This window comes from Saccostrea cucullata, unplaced genomic scaffold, assembly GCF_032062105.1.
Source record: "Saccostrea cucullata isolate Sc308-1 unplaced genomic scaffold, CSIRO_AGI_Scuc_v1 ctg158, whole genome shotgun sequence".
Taxonomy (NCBI): domain Eukaryota; kingdom Metazoa; phylum Mollusca; class Bivalvia; order Ostreida; family Ostreidae; genus Saccostrea; species Saccostrea cuccullata.
Window position 1 is genome coordinate 65710 of NW_026926745.1, and position 22311 is coordinate 88020.

Consider the following 22311-nt stretch of genomic DNA (forward strand, 5'->3'; position numbering starts at 1 on the left):
GATGTTTTACCATCATGCAATTATGGTAATGTTTTCCCAGGGTTTGGGCTGTATAATCAAATGATAGATTCATATCCTGCAAGAAAGAGCCTTTTCAATATTCAAAAGATCTTTGAAAAATGGCAAGACAGGATATGCCCTGGTCATTATGTACATTTAGGAATATCTTCAGTCTCGATTGAGTTTAATGAGATTATTCAGAGCCTCAGAAAATGGGATAGTACTTTGAAGAAATTTAAAAAAAAAAATCCACAGTACATTTACTACATATACTTTATAATTTGCATAAATATTGTTATTTTCAAAGTCAAAATGTTAACTCGCAGCATCATGTGGTATTCTTTGATTTGGCTTTTTGGCATGCTTTGGTTGCTGCAGTGAGACTGATAGATCTTTTTACCAGTGTGTTTGAAATTTTGGTACCACGGTACTTGAAAAGGGTATCTTGCCATGTATACCTGGGAAATATGGTAATTGAAGCCTTTACCTCTAAAAAAAAGATTTATATGAGTTCAGATTGTGCTGAACTTTCAAATCATTTGAGGGTGAAAAAATTTTAAATAACCGCAGAAAAGAGAAGAGAGAAAAAAAATGCAAAATATGAGATCATAGCAATCGCTTACTACAGAAAATAAAATCTTCCTCTAGAGAGCAGCCTCAGACAGGAATTCTATATTGGTAATCAGAGAGAATAGACCTAACAGATGACATTTTAGTACATTAGGCTGATATCACTCTCATGCCTAATAGACCTTACTCTAGGGGACCATGTTTGAATGCAACAGATCGCGAAGCTCATTGCTGTATTGGAAAATACCATTGTAGCTATAAATTCCATGAATAGTATTGCTGAAATTATGCACTATACATCTTCGAGGGCGATAAAAGCTTTAGTAGAGTGAAAGAACGGATTTTAGAAAGATGTAGATTTTGATTCAGTTGTAGATGATACCGTGTCTATTGGTAGTGTCAAGATTTCTGTTTGTCATTTGATTAGGAAATGATGGAGCAATAGAGAGGCTCTTGATTTTATACTCAAAATTTTTTGTGATTATTCAATCTGCTCAGAGGTTTTGAAAGTGGTATCAATATTTAGAGTGTGAAAATGGCTTTTAAATTGCTTTCTAAATTTCTTTTCTTCCTGATTTAATGCAGTGAGAAATTCATATAAAAGTGCATTTGCATTAGGTTCAGAATAAAATGAAGATGAATCAGAACTTTAAATTTTATTTTTATTTAAAAAAAAACAAAAATAGAAGATGATGTTCTTTGAGCATATTTAAGGATCATGATGTTATTGAAGTAATTATGTGCATAGATGTGTGCCAGAGCACTTGATATCGAGGTATAATGTCATAATTAGTGTAATTTTCCCCTGTGTCTGAGGTAAATGCTATGCTCATTAACACCTGGCTAGGAAACAACAGAAACATATAGCATCACTCATTGTTGTGTCTCAAAACATCGGTGTGTTCCCATTTCGCCTTAACTGTGTAATTCGGGTAAGAAAAAGTTTAAAAGTACTAAGGCGAAATGGGAATTTTAGTATTTGTAGATATTATCACTGGGTTGAAATAAAAATTTAAATGATAAAAAATTTTAGATTGAATTTACCAGTTAACAGGAATTCATGAATACAGTGAATGAAATAATAGATGTAATACCAAGTATTTTTTAAAAAAATACTTTATGCTAAATATATTAAATCTTCATCACCTTAATTCACCTGAGAGCTTACTAAGGCGAAATGGGAATGCTAAATTTTACAGTTAAAGGCCGGGGGCGACCTAGATTTTTTGCCACCTGGTAAAATAGGCGGTGCTTATCTCCATCACTGTCAGGGCTGCTGATAAGAACTGCACTGAGCTGAGTCAGCTTTGTTTACAAATAACCAACAGTGGGAATTCCATTTCATTTTGTGTGTAAATATAAATAAAGAAGTAAAATCTGCGTGTACTGCAAATCTCTAATTATTCAAGTTTAATTAAGTATACAACATTTACTTATTAACACATAAATGCAGTGTATAAACAGTTAAGATTTTGCAGATAATCAGGACAAAAGTTTCAAACTAATTACATGTAAATAATGGAGTTTGATTTAAAGTTCTTACAATTTGGGATATTTACACGTCTCCTTCAAATAAAATCAATAACATCAGTTTCTTCTTTTAGCTTTGAAGACACTCTTCACATATCGTGTCCAAATATTTTTCCTAAATGAGAAAGTTAATTTTTTGTAGTTCTTTTTACCCTTAGCACTTCTTGGCATTCGGTGGTTTGGTCTCCAAACAGATGTATAATCTCTGTCCACGTTTTCATTCCAATGACATACGGCCAAATTGGATCTTGCTCTGTACATGTCGTCAGAAAATGATATTCTTTTGTCCTGGTATACATTCATGACATTGTTGAAGCTTTCAACATAAAATGTATCATGACATAAAATGTAATCCTGTGGATGCTTATAAACAATAGAATTTTTTACGACTCCTAGCAATAACTTCTCGGCACACGGGTTAGAAATAACTTTCCGAGATATTTCATAGTTAGGATCCATTTTGCACCTGGAGGACGAATGACAATTTGAGTGATTGTTCTTGTAATGTTCTACTATGTTCAATAGATGTGCTTGAAGTTTTGCGGTATCTTCATCACAGTTTCTAATGGCCCAGTGAAAGTGAGTGCACACTGGCTCCACTTTGTCATCAAGTTGAGATGACCAGGTTTTCCCCTCAAGATATGCTGGCCCAGAAGATACTTTTTTCAAAGAGGACTTAACTGATTTGACTGCATGCCAGGTGTCATTTTGATTTGTAGACTCACATTCCTCACGGATATATTTATTAATCGACAGATTCCTGTCATGAGTATGAATTCCTACAGCTACATTTTGATCTTTCAAATGTTGGTATATTCTTTCCGTTCCGAGTTTTTCATGCCATTGTGACACTTGATCATCAGATTTTGTTATGTGTTGACATGATAAAACTTTGTGCGTATTGTCCCCAATAGCAACTACACTGGAATCTTTGGCATTTTTGCGCCAGCCATGTCGTGCATCAGTCATTATATTTATACTTTCGAGATCTTCATATGATGCCACTTCCTCCAGAGTTGCTGTGTAGATGGAGTCTTCATACTCCTTTTGAATGTGTTTTTTAGATTGATTAAAAAACTTTTGCCTATCCTGTTTTGATATTTTTCCAATACCTGCTCCATCGGCAAATCTAGTGTAGTGTGATGGAAGCATCCCGCTGCATAATAAAGAATGGTTGACACGGTTATTTACCAAATATTCATTATTGGGCAAATAAGGAGATGATGACCACAGAAACGTATGCTTACACCCCTCTTCCTCGCATTGAAATTTGGTTGACATTACATGTCCTCTTTGTAGCACTTTCTTCATTTTTAAATTCCTCGAACAATTTTGACCATGGTATTCTGCAATTTCCACCAGTCTCCTCAAAGATTCTTCAGCACACAAGAAGAGTTTTTGATTTACATCCTTTTTCTGAACTTTTATGTAAGGACTAGGAGCTGGAGATTTTTCTTGGGCAGACTGTGCAACATCATTTTGGATGTCGTGTTCCTCATTTCTTTTCTCACTCCAAAGAGAAAAGAGATATTCAATGACTTGTAGATTTCCAACATGTTTGTTCAGTTTGCCCTCTAATTCACTCCTTAGTTTTTGCAAATTTTCCAAAACACTGGTTTTCTTACTTTCATCTCCCGATAATTCAATTCTGAAACTTGGTGTTCTCTTTCGTTTTTTCGGTGGACTAGACATATTCACTTTCATTCGCTATCTTTGTTTTGAGGTTTTTGGTTTTTACAAATAAATGTACAAGATACTAATTCTTGGAATATACTATTATTCTTTATAAAGGGGCGTTGGTTTACAAACATGCATAATTTTTTTCTTTAACTCAACAAATGATGCTGAATTGCATATATGAACACTTTATAAAAAGCCTGTATTTTTTTTTTAACATTTAAAAAAAAAACAACTTAATTTTTAGATATCTACATCCAAGAAGCTATGTATATGCAATCTTGACACCCCTCACATAAAAATGGTCAGACTTGACACCTAATCCTATCTGTAGTTAGCACTTCCCCGCCAAAATCCTGATCTAGCATCTGACAATGACATAATCTGACCTTTCACTGCAGAGATGCAGAGGCACATTAGGGTTTCCTAATAAAGTTCTTTTTAAAATTTATCTATCTTAAAACATTTTAATTAAAAAATAATGATAATGAAGAGTATGTTAAACATTATAATACATTTGTGCAGCTCTATGCACACATATGTGGTTTGTTTCTCTTTCTGCATGTAAGTATTAAATGTATCCCGTATGGTCCTTTTGAAATGGTTGGGCTTTCCAGTGTTACATGTGTAAATGTGTAGCCATCTTGGCATTTGCTGAGCACAACATGGAGGAAACAGAAGAGAAATCTATTTTAGCTATTGAAGTAACAGAAACTCAGAGAGAAACAATACGCCATCTATTTGCACACCATGAGTGGGAATTCAATGAGGTTCCAACTGAAGACAATGTAAACCAGGTCCAGGAGGAGCAGAACAATGATGATGTTGCTGATTTTGTTATAAATCAGAACGATGAAGAAGAGGAATGTATCCATTGTCTATGCCGTCCATGCATAACATCGGAAACCAACCGACAAATGTGGTGGTTAGAGGATCCGGAGGCACCAAACAGAAGTAATTCTCAGAGGAGAAAGGACAAATACAAAAGATTCTGGACTATGTTGTTCCATAGAAATGTATGGAAGGATCCGAGATATATTCAGAAGAAAAGAAATGCCCTACGACAGGATCCGCGGAGAAAAAATTACATTTATCACAGGAGGGACCTTATGCCAAAATGTGTTGTGACCGTTGTGAGACATTGGCTACCTAATCCCAATGATCAGCCATACATGGGACATATGTGGGAGTGATTAGGAACTCAAACCTGTGTTAAAATATTTCTTTTGACTTGTGAATATTTTATTTTCATATAATTAAGTGACTGGAATATACTTAAATATATTAGTTGAGCTATCTTATCACTTGTTCACCTAAGGTTTGTATGAAAAAATATTAATACAGTAACTGTACATGTGTGTTTATTTTTCAAAACCTGTGTATTTACTATTCATTGACAAAATAAAATGTTTTTCAGTCATTTTTTCTCTATAAATTATAAAAATCACTAGTGAAAACTATTTATAGTATAGTAATACCACGCAGAGCATGTGCTGCAGCACATGGCTACAGCCACTTCCTGTGTAAACAAAACACTGGTTATCTCCGCCTACTTTGTCAATCACTGAGAAGAAATTCAAAATTCAGTGCAGCTTCAGAACTTTATTCCTAAATTACTCAAGATATAATTTTTTTTCAACTATGAAAGATGGACACTTTATTCACAATCAAGGTGGCTGCTTCCATGCCAAAAATTAGAATTTAATATGATCAAAAAAAGCATATTTTCTCAAAAATGCTTCTCAAATCTGAAAGCTGCATAGAAAGTTGAATTTCCCCAACATTTTTCGATTGGCTGCCTTTTATATCCGGGCCCCGGCCTTTAAGGCGAGATGGGAACAAACCAAAACATCCCTCTGTTCTTATACCACATATAGGTTACCAGTAGTTATCAAGCTAGTATGTGAATGTCCGAATAATTGGCCAGAATGTGTATTTTTTCGCACCTGCTCCGGCTTTATGTTGGCATGCATGAGTTGTTGACCATTAACAAGTCACAGGTCACTGGCTTTGCTTGGTGTAATTTCTGGGCAGACTGCTTTTATGCACCCCTTGCTGTCATAATTATATAGATTAAGTTTGCAAGTGTACTGGGATACATTTTTTAGTCGTATGGTTTAATATAGAGGTTGATAAAGGTCACATTCACAGGTAAATTTTCCCTTTTTTTCTTTCAGAAAAAAACCTTAGGGGATTTTCAAAGGTTTTAGTTTGAATTCTGTGATCTTGTGAACTTAGTTCTATATCAATCACAAAGCACTTTTCTTGCATGCATGGGTTATTATGTATATGCCGAAGAAATAATTTTCTTTTACAGAAAAATTTGCAAGCATTGTAAATGTGCCCCAGAAGCCCATGATATGACCAGTCAAAGTGACCATGACAGGAGTCTGACCCGGCTAAATCACGACCCCAAGAGGAACTCCACCTCTGACGATGACAGTGGCTGCCCGCTGGAGGAGTACGCCTGGGTACCACCCGGACTTAAGCCAGAACAGGTAGGTCATGTGGGGTCAAGGTCACCCATGGAGGGGGGAGGTGACATTCATCTTCTTGTAATAGGAATTAGATTTCTTCATTTATATGGACTCTTGAAAATTAACAGCTCTAATGTACAGAGTACAAAGTGAAATAGGAGGCAGTTTTTCTTGTATGTCCCACATCAAATTAGGAAGTGAAATAGTTGGCAATTATTTTTTATATAAATATGTTTTACATCAGTTTGTGAGTTGTATTTTTAATAATGGATGAAATCTGTGCCAGTGAAGAATGCAGATATGCTGACACTTTCAGTGACCATGCAATATTACAAGTAACAAAAATGCTCTTTCTGATACAGATGTATTCTTTGGAATTTAGTCAGAGAGAGATTTTACAGTTTTGAGATGCTGTTTCTTAACTGCATATGTTGGCAAAGCTCTCCAAACAAACTCATTAAAATTTACACAGTGTGGTGGGAATTATTACAACACGACATGTTTATATGCTATGAAAGATGAAAAATGCATCATATTTTCAAAATATTGCTGTTGTTCAAATCCTTGCACCTGTTGGTTTATGATGGTAGATGTTCGTTAAGTTTATCAGCGGTTCTATCTTTCTGATCATTGGGGGACTAGAATACTTCAGGGGGGTTAGAAATTTTGGAGGGCAATGATTTATCTGTTGAGGATTTGCAGTGCAAAATTTGTTGATTTTTGATCATAAAATTTTTAGGTTTTATGATCGAAGAAAGGGTTTTAAATGTTATGCAGTGTATTTTTTTAATGATCCATTTCAAGTTTTTCTCAGTCAAAAATTGAGTATGCCCATATAATTTGTAAATTAATTCTTAAAATGTAATATGTCTTAAATAAGATCACAAAATTCAGGGGAGGGGGGGGGAATAAATTCATATTCAAATATTGGCTGAAACAATTATCTGTGATGAAAGGCCTTTGGTGTTAAAGGTCTCAGTAAGTCCTGTCCATCTAATGGTGAAGCACAAAATTTAAATCATACAGGAAAAGTATATACTTCTTTAAAAAAAAACAAACAAACAAGAGAAATGATGAATCTAAAGAGTCAAGAGGCAAAATAAACAGTATCTTGTCACCTCATAAAGCCTGACAAATGATGGTGATTTATAATGGCGTATAATGAAGCTAGGATACCACGGTGGTGGATTTATAGGGCAGTAACCCCCCATCCTCACCGTTTAATGGCGGTGTCCGACAAGCTTGACCATTCATTTTCTTCTCTGACATCTGGTAGACTTGTTGCTTATCTGTACTATGGTGGGATTGTGGCACTGATGCATATCTTCATTTTTAATATCCTCAGTGATATTTTTCATCATTGAATATTTGAATAAAGATTCTTTTAAATATTTTCTAAAAGTCTCTAGGTAAATAGATTTTTAAACAAAATTATTTTTGATAATCTGTTTGTCAAGTTTTTTTTATCTATACCATAGGCTCAAGGTAATAAGAAATAAGTACTGTACAGTCAATTTTGTTTAACTGAAGTCATGAATAATGAATTACCTTTTAAATTGAAACATCTTTCATGAAAGTTATACATGCACTGTGTTGTACTGAAAATGTGGACAACACAATCATATAATGATGAAGTTCTGCAATGATGAAGTTCTGCTGTATTATGATATACCTGGTAACTACAATATTTATTAATGTTTGCTAATAAGGTCTAAGAATTATATGTGTACATGTATAAGAATTTTGTGTGGTTTAATAATCTTGATAGCTTTATGATTTGAAGTTCAGTTAGAAGATATAAATTTTCTGTGTATGTTAGGATCCCCCTATAACAATGTCTGTGTTGTTTAGGGAGGCAGCAACAGTTCAGTATTTGTTTCTCATTCCCATTTTTTTTTTTCAGGATAATTGTAATTTGTCTTGTGCCTTTTGTCAGTTTAATGAGACTTTGGCATGGAAAAGGAATGGAATTTGATAAAAATCTTCTAATGCAGATGTTACCATGTTACAAGTTTCCATTGTTACTTTCTATTTATATATTCGCTGAATAGGAAATTCTGAAAAATTTGCTTACTGCTCAAAACTCATTTTGCACCAAGAGCAAGAAGGTTATTGCACACAGAAAAACCATGGATGCACATTCTCTGCTTGTTAAAGGTTAGCAGTAAAACACAACAATAGATATATTGTGAGTGATAATTTTGCATACAAACAGATGATCAGAGAGAGTGTTCAGATAGAAATCTTGAGAGCTCCAACGTAAAGCATTGATTAAAATGTTACAGAATGATGCCTCGAGATTTAATCGGGCATCTTTTTTGTCCAATCCTCAGCTGATATTGCAGGCAATGTATTATACATCTTCAAAATAACATTTATCAGGTATTATATGCTTTAGATACCATTTTTTAGCTGCGTCGGAGAAGTAATCTTGTCAGAATCTGTCTAAATATGTTGTGAAGAATGGAGGCCTGCAGTTGCACGTTTTCTAGATCACTGAATTTCATTGAAATAAATTCCCCTCATTGCAGATTAAAGAAGCTTTGTATAATCTCTTTTCATCACTTTCAGTCCATAATTTAACAATACCTGAACATGCAATTTTTCAAATTATGTAAGATCACTCATTTGGGCTTTGAAAGGAGATAATTGAATTTACATATGCCTTTTCATGTTTGAGAATATCTGTCTTCAAGCTTAGCAATCAAAACTGAGGCTTGCTGAAAATCTTAATTTTGTTACTTTATATTATATTACCCAAATGGTTCTAATTTATTGATGTGATAGCTGAGATATTGAATTTTGTTAGTCACTTTTCAACTATGTTGTGGAAAAGGAGAATGCCTATAAGTACAGTGTATATTGTATATATTTAGAAGATACCTTCTTGAGCCTGATCCATCATTTTTTTTAGGCTTTTATGTTTAAATGAGTGCAATGTTCTCAGAGAGTCAAGAAATATGTTTGAACAATCAACGCATTGAACTTTTAAATTTTGCATCTGTGTGATGATTTGCATTAGATTTTATATCCACCACAACATTTAAATCTATACTGCAATGTTAATATACAACTAGAAAGGGGTATTTATAGACAAGCATTTCGGAGATATCCAAATTTATTTTCCATTCAAAAGCGGTTAGGAGTAATACATTTAGTGTGTTTCAATTTGAAGTTGCAGTTCAGAACCCACTTTTTGGAACATAATGGCATATTGTGAATTTACGTTTCCAGCTGGCTTTATGGTGCTTTGAGAAGTTTTTCTTGCTTTATTGACATTTTTTGGGGTAACCTTTAGACATGACAGAGATGAAAACTATATAAATCCAACATGTTAAGAAGTACATATATCACCAAGTTCTTATGATGGAAAGGTGCTGTAATTCTGCTTTATGATGGGGTATTTCAGTTTAAATCAATCTTTGGTAGACAGTCACATCTGTCAATCAAGTTCTAAGCAAAATGGGATTGATTTTCTCTCTCTCTCTCTCTCAAACACACATGGAGCATCTCTCTCTCTTGAGGTTATATGTAAAACAATGAGTACTGCTTTATTCCCCACTCTCCCATGAGAGAACTTTTCTGGAAATTTCTTAATGGCACCACATATGATAAAGGTTTATCATTGTTGTTCCTGACAGTTTTCTCTTTGTTACAGAAGTGCTGCTTCATATGTTTTTCAAAATGTGTAAAAGTTTGTAATGTATGTAGAGTTGCACAGCCTTCAAAGATTAGCACACATTATTTTCCCTAGATATTTTCTTTGACTATACATGTATATCCATTTTGTGTCTCAGAGAAGTTCAAGAAATAAAGTTGCAGATGTCTGCAAGAATCGCATAATGGTGTATAATAAACTGAGAAATTCTAACTAAATAGAATTAATAGGAGGCATTGTAAAGCAAGGTATTTTTTAAAAACTTTTTTAATATCTTGCATCTCATAGGTTGTCCACCAGAGAGAACAATCTGTATATATAACAGTGTATAATGTGTGATTTTCAAAACCAAGTACTGTATACAGGGTTATTTTCACCCCAAATTTAATTTTCACCCTGTTACACTTGCAAATAATTGCCCCGGTCGTTTAAAATTAGTCAAGTCATAATTCTTTTTTGTTTTTTATTTAATTGTGTTCTTTGAATTTGCTATGTTTTAAATTTGCCCAGGAAGTGAGTAGTGCAAAAGGGGTGGAAATGAAAGGGGGAAGTGTGTCAAAAATTTCCCAGTATACAGTTCATGTATTTGATTTTTGTGAGAATTTCAATATTAGACAAGCATGTCAACAAGTTTACACCATTTCCTCCTCCTCCAGTGCAGTTCTCTTATTACTAAATTTGCACCCAATCATGAGAGTCAATCAAGTAGATTATAAATTATCAGATAGGATTTATGGTGCCTTAGACCAGGATCAGAATTTATATCATGGGGCCTCTTTGACCCCACTGTGTGCACCTAAGTGCTAGAGTCATTAGCAACCAGTGTTAGTGGTTTGATAGATGCTTAAAATTTCATCTGTTTGAAGAATTTTAATTTCCAGGAATTCTCTGAAATAAAGTGTACTCTATCATTTTATCGTTCTTTTTTGGTTTAAGGGCACCTGTTTTTAGTGGGGTTGTATTGTTTTAATCTTTCCCTTTTATCAGTTTAATGGAGGAAGGGATCAAAAGCATTCTTTTTCCATGAGAAAATTCAGTGGCTTTCATTATAAGCTGGCCATATGATCACAGGATAGAGGAAGCTGGTCTGCGTAATCTTTTTTTTTTAAATACATAAAGAAGCAGCTCCTTGACCACTCATAAACAAAGACTTCAAATACAACAGTTCTTTTATGGTCAGTTTACTGCTGCAGCACCTTTTATCCCTCCAAACACAGGAGAGTAAAATGTAGATTCTTGTATTGTCAAATTATTCAAATGATTTCCTAGAAATGGTGTCTGCAATTTGATTGAGTCTTGTGGATATTTTACCTTTCAGTTTTTGGAAATATAGGGATGGAATGAATATAAAGTTTGGTAAAAAGGATTAGTTATTAATGAAGTTCTTCTTTTTTTTTTAATTAAAGTGTTATTTATTTATTGTTGATACATTTTTTCTGAATCCATGTACATTTTTAAAATGTGTAAAATGAGTCATAAGATGTACATTTTTAAAATGTGTAAAATGAGTCATAAGATGTTTTTCTCTCCTCCAAATATTAATTAGTAGTTAAACATTCAGTTGTCAGTTTGATATTGACAATTTCTTTTCATTCTTTAAAATGGTTACATTTTCTACAAACATGGCAACGGCTAATATTTCAAGCATTAAACTCAATTTCTCTCTCTGTTTTCATTGGCTCAAGAGTGTCATGTTACTTTCAATTTATTTCAACAAAAGAAAGTGTTTCACTTTGAAGTCTACAGTGCATTGTGATTTGGTGGATCATTTGATCTCAAGTCGAAACCTTTGATATTTGAGACTGAAATTAAATTAGTTACACCTAATCGGGTTATAGAAATGTTGACTTGCTGTGTGTAACTTTCTAAATATTGGTCTACAGATGGCTACTCTCATCTACACTCAAGGTGGATTACAGAAAATTTAAAGTACCATTAAAAATTAAACTTCCAATAGATGTTTAAGTGCCCTTAGAAAAATTGAATTTGTTAAACTTTGAGGTGTTAGCACCCAGCTTTGACCTTGTTTAGAAAAAAGTTTTTACAGTACATATTGTTACTTGATTTATTGACATCTTCAAAAAAGGGAGACAAGGAGTAAATGTTATCTCCCTTTGGATAACATTTTCCTTTTTCTCATCAAAACATGAATTAATTTTATGTAAACAAATGTCCCAACAGCTGATTCAGAAAAGTTGACACACCTTCAAGATCTTAGCAATCAAACAGAATTCTTGATACAAAGTTTTAACCTCTTGTTTTGCCTTTTCAAGATACTTCACAAAAGAAAAAAAAGAAATGATCCCGCGGGCTCTCAAAGTGTAATGGGAACTGTTCAGACAGAAGAAAAAAAAACCTTTAGATATATCACTTTTCAGTGGGATAGCTAAGATTGATTTGTTTGCTTTGTTAAGTTTACAGAAGTCTCATGTTCAATATTTATAGATACAGTGTTTTACAAAAGACATAGTACTGGGAACAGTGAATAATGATCAGTGACCCCTGAAGAACTCCTTTTTACCAAAAATAGTACACTAGAAACACACTAGCACTATAAGTAAAGTACAAAATGGTCACAAAATTTTGCATGACTTTTAGATGACTGTGATAATGACTAGATGGTAATAAAGACTATTGCTGCACTTTAAACAGCCATGTTATAAAATAGAAAATGAAAATATTACAATGTTGTCTCAACACAATATCTCCATGTTGCGTAGTGCAGCGTAATGTTTGAACCTGAGAGGTCAATGTCATTTTCCCTTTTGCTTGAGTGCAAAATGACAGATTGAGCATGGAAGTGCACAGTGCATTATTGATTACAAATTTTGGGACTACTGTTCCACAGTTTAAACAATTTTAGATCGTTAATCCCTAGGTATGAAAAAAAAATTCAAGTGGTAATTACTGATGAGCTTTCTACCACCATCATTTCACGGGTTTAAATATTGACCAATCATATTTAATTAAATGCATAAAGAGCAATATTAGATTGGTTTGACAGATATGTCTGTTTGCAGTCTAATTTTAAAATCAATGCCGTTTCTTTACACAAGGAGGGTGATATTTCTGGCATTGAATCTGACACTTGTAAATAATTATTTTATTAAAATCTATTAGATTTTTTTGCCTGGGAACCAAATGTTCCACAAATATTTTGAATGCAGTATTTCAGAACAATCATTTTTCATCTTGTCATTTACTCAATAAGAATTATTGGACAAGCGTCAGTTGCTAATTTCCAGAAATCAAAGTCCAATATCAAGATGATCCATTTCATTAGTTCAAATATAGTTTTTGGATTTTTTTTTTCAAAATAAGAGAATGAAACCTTTGATTTATGAAACATTATGATAAGGTACTGATTTTTTATTCCCTCTAACTACGTAAGAGATCATGACTGGAATACTTTTGTTCCTGTAAAGTCCCAGGCTGTGATGATACTAATAAAAACACTATGTAGGGTGAAACTAGAATTCTGTTTCTGATCAGGTCTCAGGGAAAAAGGATTTTATGTAACATCAGCTTCATTACATGCAGAACATTTATAAATGCAAAGAAAACATACGTATGAAACACAGTCCCATGCAGTGAGTTTTGTAGAATGAATTCAGAACGGATTTTAAAGTGGAGCATTACATTACACATGTATGAAATAGTGCAGTTTAGAGTGCCCATGAATCATTTCAACTCCTCTTTTTTCCCCGCTATTCAGGAATCAAATTAAGATTTAATCCAAAGAGATTTAGATATTTGGTTAATTAAAATTCAGTAATCGCAGCATAAGCAATTGTTTGTGCGAGTTCACGTTCAGCCATCTGATATGACAGCCTATAGTCCTTGCTTAATGCCTTGTCATTGATATAGCTAAATTTACGAGAAATATACGCAGCCGACTAAAAGGCAAAAAAAAAAAACTGAGAATATTGAAGGGAGCAATAAAATTCCATAGTGGAGCATGGATCCATTTTTTATTACACTCTCAAGCAGAAGTTCAATGTGGTAGAAAAATTATAGAAATGATTTATGCAGGCAAGGTCTGAAAATGGCATGAGCAATAGGGAGCATGTGATATGGGATATTGTCAGAAGTTGTATTTTCCAAGTCTCTTCAAGATTTTTTATTCCACCGGGAATTGGGAAGGGTGATTTTTTTTTTTAATGTTCATGCATGATACTCTTGCTTTTTCTCGATGCTGATATTGGATGGTAGATTCTAATCGCAATTTTTTTTACGCATTCATTTCTTGTTAAAGATTTGAATCATATTTTTCATATTTTCTATGTGGTTTGCTCAGAAGATAAAAAATGATCAATATTACTCACAGAAGATGAGCCCATGAACTTAAAAGATTGGACAGCCATGAATCAGATTATTTTATAGGCACTTCATCTGTTTATCATTATAATTATATACATATATATCAGTATTGTACATCTCTATTTGATAATTAATCGTGACAAAAACTGAGATATTAGGCATCATAAATTAAGAAAGTGCATCTTCTTGCCTTTACTAATTACTAGATTATCAGATAGACTTGAAGGATATCATTATATTTTATTGAGCATATAAGTGAATTAAATCTTGCCTGAGTAACTGTGTTACATAGAATTGAAAGTTTGGATAAATGCAGTGAAAAATTACATAACTTCAGTTCTTTTTTTTTTCACTTCTTTTAAAACATATGTTGAAGTTCTTTAAACAAGAGTTCGAACTAACTGATAAAGACATGATTTTCACACAATGACTGTCATCTGTGGAATGTAAATTACAACTGCGGGCTGACAATTTCGAGCAAACATTACGGCATCTCATAATTTTTTGTGGAAGGAAACTACACAGAGATGTAAACCTTTAACTGTTGAAGAGCAAGAAACATTTGTTTTGTGTATTAGAAGTGAGCATCTTGTGTGCTCTTGCTGGCATTCACTAATTACTCTTTGATTAAAGCTCCACAGCAACATTGACTAGAGGGTGTAAATTGCCAGAAATTTTGGCATCAAAGTTGCTGATTCTTTCTTTCAATCAATCAATCATCAGGCTTTATTTTTTTCCCTTTTTTTGGTGGAAATTTGTTTTCAAGTGCCCATCTCTAAGAAGTGTGTGCATATGTATATTTAAATATGGTAGCATTTGTTTTCAAGTGCCCATCTCTAAGAAGTGTGTGCATGTGTATATTTAAATATGGTAGCATCTTTTAGGGAAATTAGCCCTGACTTACTTAGATAAGTTTTATTAACTCCTGGCATGGCAGATAGCAAGACTGTAAAAAAAGTAAGTTTCAATGAATCATTGTGCCCTGTTATTTGTGAGGTTGTGAATTTGTTTAACCTTTTCCTTATCTTTAAGGAAAGGAAATTCTACAAGGTTCATAAAAATTGCTACATAGATTCCACCCACAAATGATGACCCTAAATTCCCTTCTACAATCTTTCTCCTCTCTACAAGATACATATTGATATTTCTTTTTGAATATTCCTTAGAGGGACACCTATTTTTACACACCTTTAATCTTCACTTTGTTCCTGTTGCTTGGATGGACAGACCCATTTTATGGACCTTACATGATGTGACAGCTATCTAATTATCAATTTTCCTCCTAAATCACTGACATTAATTATTTCACCTAGATAGGTTATGTCAAAAGAATAAAAGGCTACATTGTCGTCTTTTTTGTTGGGTGGAGGGAAATCGTGTGCAGAATATTAAAAATTCATAAAAAGAATTTCTTGAATGGCTTGTAATTATTGCAGGGAATTGTCCTTATTGGAGTTATATATTTTGCTACCATTGAATATTAAAATTACATGGTGTTGACACATTATTTGGCAACAGATGTAAACTGTTATAAAAGGAATGCAGTTCATAAAGGAAATCTGTCACTAGCAAGATTTTTGAAATCTGTAAAGTTAATTGTACATTGAAAACCAATCTTTTTCTCTTTGGTCAAACTAAGGTAATATGATATCGGGCAAATATGAAGGAAAAAGTTTGGTGTGGGAGGGGTGAGTCATCAGATACCCTCCTTGAATGTTTTATTTAAATAAAAAAAATTACACACAGCTGTGCTTTTTTGAACATTTGGCAGATATGATTGTTGATGCAGAAAAAAAATTATTTTATGGTTCGAGATGATGGATTTTTGTTGTACAAATGTAGTGATTGATCAATATATAGTCAAGAAATATATAGATTACAGTCTGATTTGGGGGAAAATTACTGGTATCCCTTTTTGTGTCTTCCAGGGGAGAGGGATACTTATGTTTATTTACACCCTATTACTCCCAGATTTTATTGTCCCTGAATACAGTTGAGACTTTAAGAATCATAAATCTATTATAAACAGGTATTTAAAAAAAAAAAGTGCATTTGTATAATGATCTTTAATTTTTTGTCTATAGTTTCACCAACATTTTTCCTTGTAAGCAGGTGCAATTTATTAACTTAACAAAAAAAATACATGTATCTGCATATTTAATTAATTTCAAATTTCTTGTCCGTAGGTTCACCAGTATTTTTCCTCCCTGCCAGAAGACAAGGTGCCATTTCTGAACAGTGTGGGTGAGAAGTACCGAGTCCGTCAGCTACTGCAGCAGTTACCTCCCCATGACAATGAGGTCCGGTACTGTAACACCCTCACAGAAGAAGAAAAGAGGGAGCTACGGATGTTTAGTGTGCAGAGGAAACGGGAGGCCCTGGGAAGGGGCAGTGTCAGACCCTTACCCCTTACCATGCAGGGGGTCATTTGCTCCAAGGTGAGAAGACACTAAGGTGCTTATAGCAGTGACAAGAGGAATAACTCTTGGAGAATTTGCTAACAACAAAGTAGCATTTCCCCCCTTAAAATGTTATTACATACTGTAAATTGCCTCTTAAATAATTATGTCTTTTTATTGACAGTGTCAGCAAATGATTTCTGGTGGGTCCATGGCTGTTTTTGCCACCAGAGCGGGGCATGACAAAATCTGGCACCCCTCATGTTTCACCTGTATGACCTGTGACGAGCTTCTGGTGGACCTGATTTACTTCTTCAAGGACGAGTTTCTGTACTGTGGACGACATCATGCTGAGCTGATAAAGCCACGCTGTGGAGCCTGTGATGAGGTGAGGGGGTAGTCAGTGCACTGAGAGGGGGTGGGGGAGCAGCAGTTATTGTCAATTACTTTTTAAAGTTAGGTTGACATGTAGAATGTAATTAATTAAACCTTGTTACGTACCATATTAACCTCATATGTAAGCAATTATTTACTTTAAAAAATTATATGTATTGAACATTTTTGATTGATTTATATGAGGTATTAATAATAAGGAATTTAAAGGGTATTGAGAAAGTGTAAATAAGTCATAATTTGTGTCACATATTTTACTCTGGTGAATTAAATTTGTTTGATTTAAATTACTTTTTGCCCTCTCAATGGGAATTCTTGAATTTGACATTTAAATAAACTTTATAAATTCATTTCTTAAATATTTCTATTAATGAGGGGTTTTTTTTCTGAACACATATTCTTTTTTTTTTTAATAGATAATTTTTGCTGACGAGTGCACAGAGGCAGAGGGTAGAAGCTGGCATATGAAACATTTCTGTTGTTTTGAGTGTGATAGACAATTAGGCGGTCAGAGATACATCATGAAGGAGGGTCGGCCATACTGCTGTGTGTGTTTTGAGCGGATGTACGCAGAATACTGTGACACTTGTGGTGAACATATAGGAGTGGATCAAGGACAAATGACCCACGAAGGTCAACACTGGCATGCTACTGAACGTTGCTTTAAGTGTCATACTTGTCAAAAGTCTTTGCTTGGACAACCATTTCTACCCAAGCACGGTGTGATTTATTGTTCTGCCGCCTGCAGTCGAGCGGCTTCCATGCAAACACAAACACCTAGGAGACCAGAAGATTACGTTCATGATATAAATAGTATGAGATTAGGTTCTCCCGTAAGTCACGCATTACAGGAACAAGGAACCATGGGAATGCAGGAAGCATTACGACAACAGTATTCACTATCGGACAGTCTGCCATCATCAGAGCGTGACCAAGGTTACGCTACGAGTAGCAATAGCGAGGTGTATGCACCAGGCATGTACGACACTTCGCGATCTCAAAATTCTCAAGGTCAGTGTAGTGCGAATTACGAACTGAACGTGGATAGTCTTGTTGACGCTCTTCCTATTCCACATGAAGCCAAACTCAAAAAGAGGCTCTCCCAGTTCTCCATGCCAGATCTTTCAAAGGATCCTCAGTCTAGTCCCATAGAGGAAAGTGGAAAAATGAACTCTCAAAGCAGGAGTCGGTCGGGATCAGAGAAAAATTTAAATTCTCGATATCACGAATATGAGGAGTTACCATGCATGTATGATGTGCCAAATAGAAGTATGAAGCGTACGAATAAATCACAGCAATCACAGGAATATCGTTCTATTAGACCTGTGGATCGCGTGTTAGGAAATGGAAATCCAGAGTCTGCGAGATCGTTTCCAGAGTTACGATATAACTGTGTGAATACTTCACCGCAAAATGTACCAGCACCACAACAAAATGGACGATTAAATACTTCACCCCAAAATGTAAACAATGGTTTACCTCCATTACCAGACAATGTGAGAATGAATCCCATAAATAGACCACCCTCGGGAAGAGTTCCTCTTCAAGTGTCGGACTATCCCAGAAGCCAAAGTTTTGAAGGTCGGCCTTCAGAGAGGGCACACAGTCGTCGTCATGGCAGGCGTAGAGGTGATAGAATATCCAGGCGTGACCCAGGTCAAGGTCACTGGTCTGATTCAAACAATTATCGTGACGATGATGATTATTGTAGCACTTGCTCTAGTTCTAGTGATTCGGACGATTATTACTATGACGAAAGAGGCCTGGGCACCAGAATATCGTATGTTGACGATATGAGTATCTCACTGGGAGCTAATAGTGCAATGCGACAGAGGATGACGGGTCGACACAGAGTGAAACAGAAGCAATGTGTAATATCCTAACACTGTACATAGTGACCAGTCTATGTTATTTATTTGTTTGTGCAACAAATCTGGTACCAAGCTTGACAAACTTGTTAACTGCCTCAGTGTAAATCTGTTTAAAGCTCTTGACAATCATTAATTATGATATTTCATGTGAAATCATTTAAATTCTGTGTTCAGAAAGTGATTTTTTGTGTGCACTTTATAAGGGCCTGGTACCAGTTTAGTTTTTCCACTGTTGAGAACCAGTCTAGTGCTGTATTGTTATATTCCATGTTGTGTTATAATTATTGTCAATGTTGATCAGTCTGTGTAGTTTATATATAAATATGTACCTGTATGTCTGTCTGTGTGTGGAGTCTGCAGATAAATAAGTGATTCTACCCAGTATTTATATTCAGCTGTCAATCCGAGGTCAAAGGTTGTGATTGGGTGTGGTCATGTAATATATTGACCAGTGATACTTTTATTTATTCTCTTAAGTAACTTACTCAGTTTTCCTATAGGACTAATGTTTATAATGTAGGTATGATTAGTTCCTTGTCGTAAATGGCTGGCACCTTATTGTAAACTGACATCTTGTTAACAGAGGCCTTCCAGTTTCTATTTATTAAGTTGATATATGATATTGGTTTAGAATATCATGGTTCTTTACATCTGTACTTGTATTTGGTTGCTGAAATTTTTTATAATGTCCTTACATGAAGACAGATAATTTTTATTTGTTCACATTTTAATCTTGGTAGGATTTAGGATTTGTTATACTTTTTTAAAAATTTTCAAGGAGCAATACTACAATTATCTTGTTGATATGTGATATTCAGTTTGAGAAATTGGCAGCCATTTTAAATCTGTGTTCCATTTTTTAAAAGCATTTGGTGGCACAAACTGCAACTACAAAAGTACATTCTATTCAAAATCGTTCTTAGATATTTAATCTGTTGATAGAATAGTGAAATCATGAAAAAAATGGGGGGGAGGCAGTTGATGTTATTTGGGACAGTAGGAAATATTTGCACATGTATGTAACATGTCCAATTTTTTTTCAATAAATGCATATGATTTTTAGATCTGGAATTCCTGAAATAGTTTAATTTGAATATTATGTCTGCTAAAAATATAAGAGTACATGAAAGAAAGAACAGATTTCTTTATTAATAATTTTGTTTTTGCAGTACATTTACTATCTGAATTTGTGTCACCAATTGTCAATTCATGCAATGCTTTGTGCCTTTTATATGTTTGTTCAAGTTTATTTACTATCGTTTTGTACATATATTAGGGCAGAGATCGCAAATAAACATCTAGCAAACCTTACATTTATATGTGCTGTTCATTTTATTCAAGTAAGTTCTAAAACTTTCTTTTATATCACTCAACAAAAGATTTTAAAGTGCAAATATATTAAGAGGTCCAAATAACCCCTGTTCTGCTTTGGAAATAACGTCCCAATTCATACAAGGAAATAAGAAATACTAGTATTATGTACACTGTATTCATAAGGTCGTTGTTTTAGGTCTTCTTGACTCTTGAAAAACGTTTTCAAAGTTCACACTCAAAAATGGACATTCATTCAATATATTCTCGGAAAGACTTCTCGAATACCTTTTAGAAAACGTGTCACTGTTACCGGAACTAGAACGCGAGGAATTCTGGGAGTAACCGGATGTCCTGTTAGTGCTCAGGATTGTCTCTAGGGCGGGATTAGGGTATGGATGTACGATTTCCAAAGTATGATAAAATGGTTCCTCTGAATGTTGAGAATTAGCTCTTTCTTTTGAGAGATGTATCGGTCCTGTTTGAGAATTCTGGAATAGAAATCCCAGATGTTAGAACCAAAAAGTCAACCAGTATAATTATATGTACATGTATGTAAAAATCTTTAAATTTCTACCTCATCAAATTATGCAGATTATGTGATGATACTAGCATTTTCCAAATCAGCATTCAAAAATCAAAATACATAGAATAAATAGAATACAAACTCTTGATAGAATCGCATTGTGTGCACGGGAGTCTACTTGATAAGGTCCGATTTCTCCGAGGTCTGGACACGTCGATCGTCTGTATCTTCTGTTTGCCGACAAGCTTTGTTCATCGACAGGATTGAAAATATTATTGGAATCAAGTCTCGATTCTGACCGTGATTTATTTTCGTTTTCAGCTGGTGAATCTGAAAACTGACTGAGGTTTCTTCCAGCGAAACTTCGAACAAAACTGTATGGGTATTCTTCTTCGTCTGTATTTTTTGAACATGGATCGGTCGCAGTTTGGCTTGTAGGAGAAAAATTGGTTTCTTCGGGCTTAAGCATGTAATCTTCTAGCCCAAGTTGCTCAAGACAACTACTTCGAGCATTAGCTGGAATAAGATCACGTGGTGCTGAATACAAGGACTGAAGCTTCAGGTGACTTTGTTCTTCAGCATCCATGAGTTTCCTCACGTCGCGTGGAGTCGAATACATGGATTGCAGGGTAACATGGGTGTTCTCTGTTGATGTTGAATCTGTCGTCTGCTTTCTCCTCATGAGGACAGGAGAGTCGGAAGGAATGGGTTCGGGGCTTCGAAGCGTGTACGTTTTTCTCTGAAAAAAGAGACAACAGCGGTAAAACCTGTTTTGATCACAGGCACTTGTTTCGTATATGGGGCAGTAGGGGGGTACCCCATATATGAAACAAGTGCCAGTGGTTTTGGCCCCTTACAGGTTGAAGTTTTATTAATCGAATTACTTCAAGCCCTTAGAGTATTTTACATACAAACTTTAACTTATTAATGAATTTGAAACGTGTAACTATTCAAGCTAGATTTTGTCTAGTTAAGAAAAGCAGGTGGGAAAAAACGAAGATAAAGAGCTACTTTGCCTCAAAGTCTTCAACAGGAAGGACTCTCTAGTGCGATCAAAATTTATCATCCTCACATTTACAATGACAAGGTTTGGTGATCCAAAATCACAAGCTTTGACATTTTCTATGCATGTTAACTATCTATATATATAGAACCAATGAATTTCTCATTTTACCTTTTCATATTTTGCTTCGCCGTCATCCTTAAACCCGACAGGTAGTTGTTTTAAAATCTTCTTAATCCAGTTTGCTCTATAGAAATTATTTTTTAAAAATATTATAGTATATAAAAACAATTTAACATACAAATCTAATAATCTTTGAATTAATAACTTTGTTTGCATCAAGAATTTGAATCCTAAAATAGAAGAATACTTGCTTGAATTTGCAAAGAAGGACGGTCGTTGCCAAGAACAGAAAGCAACCAAATACGACACCAGCGGCAAATGTGGCGATCATACTAGTCGCTACAAACAGTATAATATTTAGTGATAACACAAATCTGAAGTAGATAGTAAATTAGCAATACGAACTATTAAATCAAATGTTAACACACAGATTACTAGATATCTCAGATGCTT

At 34.4% G+C, this 22311-nt stretch overlaps 2 protein-coding genes across 3 annotated transcripts in view; one reads left to right on the top strand and one right to left on the bottom strand.

Annotated features, from left to right (window-relative positions):
• The window catches only part of LOC134272558 (prickle planar cell polarity protein 3-B-like), a 45203-nt gene extending 24997 nt beyond the window's left edge, over nucleotides 1–20206 (top strand). For both annotated transcript variants that reach the window (XM_062754780.1, XM_062754781.1), the window contains 4 exons: nucleotides 6095–6275; nucleotides 16419–16670; nucleotides 16816–17019; nucleotides 17441–20206. In XM_062754780.1, the coding sequence (XP_062610764.1) occupies nucleotides 6095–6275; nucleotides 16419–16670; nucleotides 16816–17019; nucleotides 17441–18907 (2104 nt within the window). In that variant the 3' untranslated portion in view covers nucleotides 18908–20206. The remainder of the gene's footprint in view (nucleotides 1–6094; nucleotides 6276–16418; nucleotides 16671–16815; nucleotides 17020–17440) is intronic.
• LOC134272559 (uncharacterized) lies at nucleotides 20025–21988 on the bottom strand. Its single transcript, XM_062754782.1, has 3 exons — nucleotides 21907–21988; nucleotides 20875–21471; nucleotides 20025–20697 (listed from the first exon to the last, which is right to left on the bottom strand). Exons 2-3 carry the CDS (start codon nucleotides 21412–21414, stop codon nucleotides 20386–20388), a joined length of 852 nt encoding a protein of 283 aa, XP_062610766.1. The 5' UTR covers nucleotides 21415–21471; nucleotides 21907–21988; the 3' UTR covers nucleotides 20025–20385.
• Nucleotides 21989–22311: the final 323 nt, after the last annotated feature.

Excerpts from the sequence above, each read along its gene's own strand:
- LOC134272559 (XM_062754782.1), bottom strand. The coding sequence starts at position 21,414 with ATGAGGAGAAAGCAGACGACAGATTCAACATCAACAGAGAACACCCAT. Across the intron at positions 20,698-20,874 it reads ACAATGCGATTCTATCAAGA|AATTCTCAAACAGGACCGAT; the intron begins GTTTGTATTCTA and ends TTTCTATTCCAG.